This window comes from Echinops telfairi, unplaced genomic scaffold (genome assembly GCF_000313985.2).
Source record: "Echinops telfairi isolate 266 unplaced genomic scaffold, ASM31398v2 ScPeMD7_7424;HRSCAF=8462, whole genome shotgun sequence".
Classification (NCBI taxonomy): Eukaryota; Metazoa; Chordata; class Mammalia; order Afrosoricida; family Tenrecidae; genus Echinops; species Echinops telfairi.
In genome coordinates, this window is record NW_022111324.1 from 53,324,714 (window position 1) to 53,333,646 (window position 8,933).

The 8,933-nt window shown below is 41.5% G+C and overlaps 1 protein-coding gene across 1 annotated transcript in view; it reads left to right on the forward strand.

Annotated features, from left to right (window-relative positions):
• Nucleotides 1–8,933, forward strand: part of LOC101654788 (complement receptor type 1-like) — a 161,576-nt gene that overhangs the window by 143,025 nt on the left and 9,618 nt on the right. The window contains exons 36-37 of the mRNA XM_045298193.1: nucleotides 172–195; nucleotides 766–841. Of these exons, the coding sequence (XP_045154128.1) occupies nucleotides 172–195; nucleotides 766–841 (100 nt within the window). The remainder of the gene's footprint in view (nucleotides 1–171; nucleotides 196–765; nucleotides 842–8,933) is intronic.

Genomic DNA, 8,933 nt, shown 5'->3' on the forward strand with positions numbered 1-8,933 from the left:
AATCCCACTAATTTCACAAGATAAAAATGAGATTTTGTACCAGTGGCATTTTATATTAGAAAACATGAGCCTGCGTGGTGGGGTGGAAAACGGTGCCTCGGTGAGAGAGCCTCTCTGACCATGTTGCGTGCCAAACTAATGTTTTGTGCCTGTTCCCTCCCTTCCTTGCAGGTGCACGGGACATCCTCATCGTCGGTAAGTTTTATTAAGGGTTGGCTGAAGATTGCTAGTATCTTTGAATCCTAAGTATTCCCTTACACTAAATAAGATGTAAAAGGATAGATCACAATACCTGTTTTGCAAATTCAGTTACAAAGAAAATGAAGATGTGGAGATGGTGACGTGAGGACACAGGTATCCGGGCTTGCATTTGAAGGAAGGATCCTTCATTGGGGTTCTTGGCACCATTACAAATGAATACTCATTCTTCAATGTCCATGGTTCTTTATTTTAATGTCACTTCTGCTCAGTTGGAGGAGCTCCGGTTTCCTAGTGGTCGGCCGCCGGGCTGTGATCTGCACATTTAGCAGTTCATGGTAGAAAGAGATCCCCAGCAGCCCTTAATAATAACCTTAAGAGTAGACTGTTCATCTATATTAAACCTGGAATAGAAGAGCAATCTATTGCTGTGTGTATTTAAAAAATAATGTCTCCTGCTTTAAAAAAGCTCACAGTCACCTCTAATGAGACAAGACATTAAGAATGAGTTTAAAGCCCCACGGTTATATGTTCCATGCATTTAATGCCCTGGCTTTCCCTCCGTAGGTATTATCTTTAGTGTGATCTTCTTTCTTGTATTCATCGTTGTTCTCTACTGGATAATTCTACAGCGCAAAAAAGGGTAAGTTCAACCGATTCTTCTGGAAAATATTCATAACTGTAACAGATGAAAGAAAATAAAACCTAAACAATAATAATCACAAAGCCCACTAATACATAAATTGATGTGAAAAGAATTATCCTTGGCATACATTATGGAGAGATATACACAATGTCTGTTTTCTTGTTAATCAACTGTAGGGTCAAATTCCACCTAACTTTTGGTTTGTTTGAACCACATATTTAAGCTCCTTTCCTCATATTTGTCATGCTAAGAAATAAGAAACACTTGGTAACTAACTCTTTAATTAAAAGTATTTCCTTAGAAATTATTGCTTTGGCTATTGCTTACCTAACCTAAATAGCCTCAGGCTGTTCATCTTTTTGTAAAGTGTTTGCTATCTCCTAAAACACACCTTGATTTTTGTTTTTTCCCTCACATTGTCTAAAAGGGTAGTGTCCATGGCACAGCCATTCTTTCTCTGCCCAGTGGAAACCAGGGATGTGCCAAGGAAAAAGATCATGGTCTGTGTTAGTCTGAGTAGACTAGAGAAACAAATCCAGAGACACTCGTGTGCGTAAGGGAGAACTTTTTAACACACAGCAATTGTACATTAAGAAAACATCCTAGCCCAGTCCAGATCAAGTCCAAAAGTCTGACATTACTCCATATGTTGATACTAGTCCAGAATTCCTCTTTAGACTCACGCAGCCATGTAATGATGCTGAATGCAGAAAGGTCACAGGCCAGTGGGTGGAAAGTCTTGTGGATCCAGTCGCGGTGGAAACATCTCAGCGCTGGCACATGGCTCTCCACATGGCTCCTCTAGCTCCAGGGCTCTGGCTCCATCAGTGTAGCTCAATGTGGCTTATCAACAGAAATGTCTCACAGGCAGATGAAGCAGAGAGTGTAGGTCTGGCCTCCAGTGAGCTATTTATCTCCATTGCTCCTCCAAATCAGATCATCAAGCTGCAACCTGATTGACAGGCTAGATTCCACTCCTTTGCAAGTTGACAGGTTATGTAACTGCCACATGGTCTTTTTTGGCTTTAAAGGCCAGGGAGATACAACACCCATTTTCCAAGTAACCCACTTCTTGAGATAATGAGCATGTTACAATAAATAAGCATCAATTGTTTTCATATTGGACATGATGTTTGGTGAATTTTAGAAGTGCTAAATAATCAGAATACAGAAAGCCCCTTTTCTTGGAAGTAATGGGGCTGATTAATTTGTCCAGTCAAACTTTGATTAGTAAAAGAAGCTGACATCTCAGTAAGTATGGCTTTGTAGGAGACTCAGCTCTACTTATCGAGTGCTCAGGTTTTCCTACCAGGAAGAGAAACACACAAAGGTCAGCATGGTTGAAAAGTAGCTGTCATGTGAGGGCTGTCCTATACTGGAGTGGAGAAAACCTCAAGGAGGTCAACTAACCGGCAGAGCAGTCTGTCTCAGACCAAAACCAGAATAGATAGTAGCCCCAGATGACAGGCTCCTTGTGAGGCCCACGGTCCAGACAGGTATGGAAGGGTTGCAGGCTGAGGTCTATTCTGATCCAGCACACCATTCAGCAACACATTCACTTTTCCTTCTGTGCTTACTCTCTTCCATGGAGTTTAGTACAATCTTCCATTTGATAAATGTTTATTGAACACTTCTTTGTGCCAGGGTCAATTCCAAGGCTTGGAATGCAGCCAAAGGTAACTGACAAGAATCTCTGCTCTCAGGGAACTTGTAGTCATTCTAATGGAAAGAGCCTGAAAGAGAGAGAGACAGAGAAAGACAGAGAGAGAGAGAGAGAGAATAAACTTAATGATAATAAAAGGAGACAAAGGCTATGGGGAAAAAGTAGAGCAGGGAAAGAAGGTTCAAGAATGTTGGGGAGATGCAATCTTCAATGAAAAGATTACGGCAGGCCTCTGGAGAACTACCTTGCAAATATATGACAATGAGATCATTTCTCTGTGTGTGTGTGTGTGTGTGTGTGTGTCTGTGTGCGCACGCTTGTATTCTATTTACGTTTGTCCCATTTTTGTATCATAGTAAAACTTCAGACTGCTTATGCTTCATACTAGTCACAAAAACTACTCAATGGAGGGAAGAAAATGCAGTGCTGACGCCACGGTGTCAGTCAACCTCCTGGAAGGCTTCCCTCTTCTTCCTGCCCCTCTACTTTACCAAGTGTGATGCCCTTCTCCAGGGACTGGTCTCTCCTGATGACTAGTCTCTCCAAAGTATGTGAGATGAAATCTCACTATCTTTGTTTCTTTCTTTTTTTTTTTAAGTGATAAGGATACAACAACAATAATAATATAAATATAAAAATACAAATAATGAGTGTGTAAGGCCAAGTTGACTAGATAAACAAATCCAGGGAGACTCATATATGTGTAAGAAAGAGCTTTATATCAAGAAGTAATTCTATGTCAAGAAAACATCCTAGTCCAGTCCAGATCAAGTCCATAAGTCCAATACTAGTCCATAAGTTTGATACTAGTCCATAAATACCCTCTTCAGAGTCACAAAGCCACATGCAATGATGCAGAATGCAGGAACATCACAGGTTAGTGGGTGCAGAGTCTTCTGGATCCAATGGAGGTGGAAGCATCACACTGTGTTACATGGCTCACCAGCAGGAAGGTGAAGGCAGAGAGGGGGAGGATCCAAGCACCTCCTTATAAGGTCATGCTCATCATCCTTACCATGAGGCACCACCAGGCTGTGACCTGATTGACAGGCTAGACTCCACCCCTACACTTTTATATCTCCAAGTTGATATGAAATTATGTAACTACCAAAGTGAGTAAGAAAGAAAAAACCGCTGTGAATATCTAAAAGGCCAGGGATGAAATTTTTGTCATGGAAATAACAAGAAATATCTAGAAGAATTTCAGGTTGGGTCAACCCACCAAGTATCAAGTTTGATATAGTATAATCATGATTACAATGATCCTGATATGATAGTAAAGCTGTTTGAGACCCTGGCCTATGGTTAGTGGGGATCTGTCAGTGGCTTAATCTGACTAGATACTCTACAGATGGGTTTTGGGACCCCACTGTCTCCATATCCTTCTACAAATTAGGTGTTAACAATTTCGACTTTGATACTTTCCCCTTTGTCATATTTAAATTTTGTTATTGTCATCTTTGGATCACACAAGCTGGTGTGCTTCTTCCATGTGGACTTAGTTGGTACTTGCTTAGATGGCTGACTGTTTGAATACAAACCTTTAAGACCCAGGCACTATTCCAATTGATACCCAGGCACCACCTGCTTTCTTCACCACATTTTGCTGTAGCACCCTTGTCTTCAGTGATCATTTCAGGAAGGTGAGTATGGAGCAAGGCTATGTTATAAATGATGCTTGGATTGGGGCTAGAGTTCAGTGGGGGACCAGAATCCATCTGCATGTCCCTGGGACATGCATGGCACAGGCTAACTTTGTCAGTCATAGTTATGACAAATTCAAAACCCCATAAGACCAACATCCCAACAACATCCACAAACCAACTAGGAGACAACAAAAGAGAAACTAAAACAAGGAAACTAAAGGCAGGAAAACAAAACCCCATAGAAACAGAAAAGTAAAACTTTGTTAATCACCCCCATGAGGTATAGGCAATTGAACTTGTAACATCATCAATTTTTCCAAAGACTCATCACTCTGGACTGGTTGGTATGAGGAGTCTATGCAAGTACAGTTGAACCGTGAGCCACAGCCCACGAGTTGTTGCTCCACACAGTTCACGCTCTCATTCAATTGGGCTCTGTTTACCCTAAGCATGGGGGTTGGTGCCAGAAAACCTCCAGGATCAGTTCTTCCAAGCTCAAATCCCTACCCAACATATGAAAGCCTGTCATGTCTCTGTGAAGGGGGAATGAAGTACAAAATATATGGTGATTCTAGGACCTTTTCCATTGGACACCTAGCAAGACATGGGTTCGCCTCACGGTACAATGACTGACACTTCCACAGGTTCGGGGTGGCCACTCTCAGCTTCCTCTCCCATCCAAGTACCCCAATCCTCAGTCCAAGGGTGCAGGCAGGGGTCAGTTCATTCTGCCGGGCCTCTATGGTATGTCCTGCTGGTGTAGCTATCCTAGTTTCTAAGGAGCGTTCTGGCTGTCCTTCCAAAAGAGATGTTGGTTCTTTTGGAAGTCCATGGCATTTTCAATATTCTTCTCCAGCACCGCAATTCAAATGCATCGACTCTTCTGCAGTCTTTTTTATTCACTGTCCAACTTTCACATGCCTGCGAGGCCATGGAAAATACTATGGCTTGGGTCAGTCACACCTCAGTTCTTAAAATAGCATCCTTGCTTTTCAGCACTCGAAAGAGGTCTTGTGTAGCAGATTTGCCCATTGCAATGCACCCTGTGATCTCTTGACTGTGGCTTCCATGAGCATTGATTATGGAGCCAAGCAGAACAAAATCCCTGACAATTGAAACCATTGCTAGCCCTATCATGATGTGCTCTATTGGTTCAGTTGTGTGGATTTTTGCTTTCTTTCCATTAACTTGTAATCCATAGGGAAGATTGCAATCCTTGATCTTCATCAGCAAGGGCTTCGAGTCCTCCGCTTTCAGCAAGGTTGTGTCATCTGCATATCACAGATTGTTAACAAGAATTCCTCTCATCCTGATACTGTGTTCTTCTTCATATAGTCCAGTATCTCCGATAATTTGTTCAGCATACAGATTGAATAAGTATGGTGAGAGGATACAACCCTGATGTATATCTGTCTTGATTTTAATCCATACAGTATTCCCTTGTTCTGTTAGTACAACTGCCTCTTGATCCATGTACAGGTCCCATAGGAGCACAATAAAGTGTTCTAGAATTCCCCTTCTTCTCAAGGCTAGCCATAGTTTGTTACGATCCAAACAGTAGAATGCCTTTGTACAGTCAAAGAAGCACAAACAAACATCTTTCTTGTATTCTCTGCTTTTAGCCTATATCCATCTGATATCAGCAATGATACCTCCCTTGTTCCACATCCTCTTCTGAATCCAGTCTGAAATTCTGGCAGCTTCCTATTGATGTACCACTGCAACTATTGTTAAATGATCCCCAGCAAACTTTTACTTGCATGTGATATCAATGATATTGTTCTATAATTTGAACATTCTATTGGGGCACCTACTTTGGAAAGGATACAAACTTTCTGTCAGTTAGCCAATGGCTGTCATCCAAATTTCTTTGCCTAGACTATGGAGTGCTTCTAGTGGTGAAACACCAACAATTGGTATTTTGTGAATTCCTGGAGCCTTGTTTTAGGCTCATGCCTTCTCTGCTACTTGGACTTCTTCAATACAGTCGGTTCTTGATCATATGCTACCTCTTGAAACAGTTGAATGGCAACCAGTTACTTTTGGTACCATGACTCTTGTATTCTTTCCATGTTCTTTTGATCCTTTCTGGACTTTCCAATATGTTGCAAATAGCACCTTTCACCGAGATCTCTGGTAGTGTAGGGGGCTACACACTAGCCTGCTCACCTCAAGACCAACAGTTTGAACCACCAGCTAATATGTGGGAGAAAGATGAGTTTTTGTACTTTCATAAAGATTGACAGCTTCAGAAACCCACAGGGGTAGTTCCAATCTGTCCTACAGTGCTGCTGTGAGCAGGCGTCAACTCAATGGCAGTGAGTGAGTTGGTAATTTTAATTGCCTATTCTAAAATTCAATTCTAGTTGCCTCCTTTTGAATCATTTAAGCCGACATGAATGCTGAAGACAAAGTGGGTATATGAGCAAATGCGGTGAAGAAAGCTGACGGTACCAAGCTGTCAAATTACATAGAATCTGGGGTCCCACATGCTGGAAGATAAATAAGGGGTCATCTAACTGAGAAACAACAAAGCCCACATGGAAGAAGCACACCAGCCTGTGAGATGACAAGGTGTCGAAGGGATCAGGTATCAGGCATCAAAGACCAAAAAAAAAAAAAAAAAAAAAAAAAAAAAAAAAAAAAATCATAGCATTGTGAATGAGGGGGAGTGCAGAGTGGGGACCCAGGGCCCATCTGGGGGAAATTGGACATCCCCTTGCAGAAGGGTTGTGGGGAGGAGACGAGCCCATCAGAATGCAGTGTAGCAATGATGAAATATACAATTTTCCTCTAGTTCTTAAATGCTTCCTCCCCCCCACTATCATGATCCCAATTCTACCTTACATATCTGGCTGGACCCGAGGGTGTACACTGGCACAGATAGGAACTGGAAGTACAGGGAATCCAGGACAGATGAACCCCTCAGGACCAGTGGAGAGACTGGTGATACCAGGAGGGTGGAGGGAAGGTGAGGGAGAAAGGGGGAACAGATGACAAGGTCTACATATAACCTCCTCCCTGGGGGACAGACAGTGGAGAAGAGGGTGAGGGAGACATTGGATGGTGTAAGATATGATAAAATAATAATAATTTATAAATTATCAAGGTTTCAGGGGGAGAAGGGAGCGGGGAGGGAGGGGGAAAAAATGAGGAGCTGATACCAAGGGCTCAAGTAGAAAGCAGGTGCTGTGAGAATGATAATGGCAAAATATGTACTAATGTGCTGGACACAAATGACGTATGTATGGGTTGTGAAGAGTTGTATAAGCCCCTAATAAAATGATTATTTAAAAAATCAGTATACAGTAAAAGAACTGTATATAATTCAAAGCTATAATAATATGTCTTTTTTCTGAGAATATTATTGTTGATTTCCATATTTTATTGATTCATCTTAACTACTCCAGCATATTGAACCAGTATTTCTTTAGAGAATAACATGCAATCTCTCCTTTTCCACCCCACTCTATGTTATTAGCTTACAAGAAAATTAAGATATTTCTGTAAAGGCTGTCCATAAAGAGTTTGGTAGAAACTTTCCTGTCCATTCATTCAGATTTGCTCTTATCTGCACATTTTGAGATTTTGCTGTGCATCTACTCTGTCAGGAATTTGAGAAATGTCGAGCAACATGCATTAATCACTCAGGAGTAGACTGTTTAGGTTTCTCTATACACAGCTCATTTTTACTGGCCTCTTGTTTCTAGGGTCGCTATGGGTCAGAATTGACTCCATGACAGTGAGTTTGTTTTTTTGGATCTTGTTTCTAACCCTAAGTAGTTGCTACTTCTATACAAAACGAGCTTCTTGTCTAATGACAGATAAAACACGTTAAGTCTCCGTTGATTGGAGTGATCAAACCATTGGGACCAACCTCTATAAAGACTCCCTATATTTTCCTAAGTTCCCATTCACTGCCATTAACTGACTGGAATTTCCTCCGCCCAACATCACTCACTGGGCTCATCTCACATCCCATGTAATTCCAGATAAAGCATGGAGGTCAATTTTTTTTTATTACCCTGAGACTGTTCCCAGGATATTAATCATCTGACAGTCAACACTCCTGGGAAGTTCATCCACCTTGCTGTACAACCCTCTTCCTGTCCATGGGTCTCAAATTTGCCCTTCCTCACTGTGAAAAATCTTTGACCACCTGACTCATTCTGTCTGTCTCAAATGCTGTCGTCACTCCAATTCCCATGACAGTAAAGAATAACCGAGTAATGAGGAAGAGTGATAAGTGGTAACGTGAGTCAACTCTTGTGCTTAACGCCATAATCCAGTGAGACCTAGGGGAGAGCATGCCACACAACTTCCTGTTCTCCCAGACCTGGTGAGAGTCCTACCTGCAGCACGCTGTACAGTAGTCGCAACACTTTCCCATTGCTCGTTTTAGTGGAAAATATTTTAGTTTTCCTTTTCTGACAGGTTTCTGCTTTACACCACTTTTCAGCATTCCACATTTTTATTGTACCAGTCTATATTGGAAATTTTAAAAACTAAACTTATTATGCTATTTGTAATTTTATACATACCCAAAGTCCCAAACCAAACCCACTGATGTTGAGTTGATTCTGACTCAGAGCGACTCTCTGAGACAGAGTAGAATAACTCTCATGGGTTTCCAAGACTATCAATCTTTATGGGAGGAGGCAACCTCATTCTTCTTCCAAGGAGCAGCTGGTGAATTTGAACAACCAAAGTAGCAGTTAGCAGCCCAATGCTTAGCCCATAGCAATGTGAAAAGAAATAAAAACAAACAAACAACAAAAAA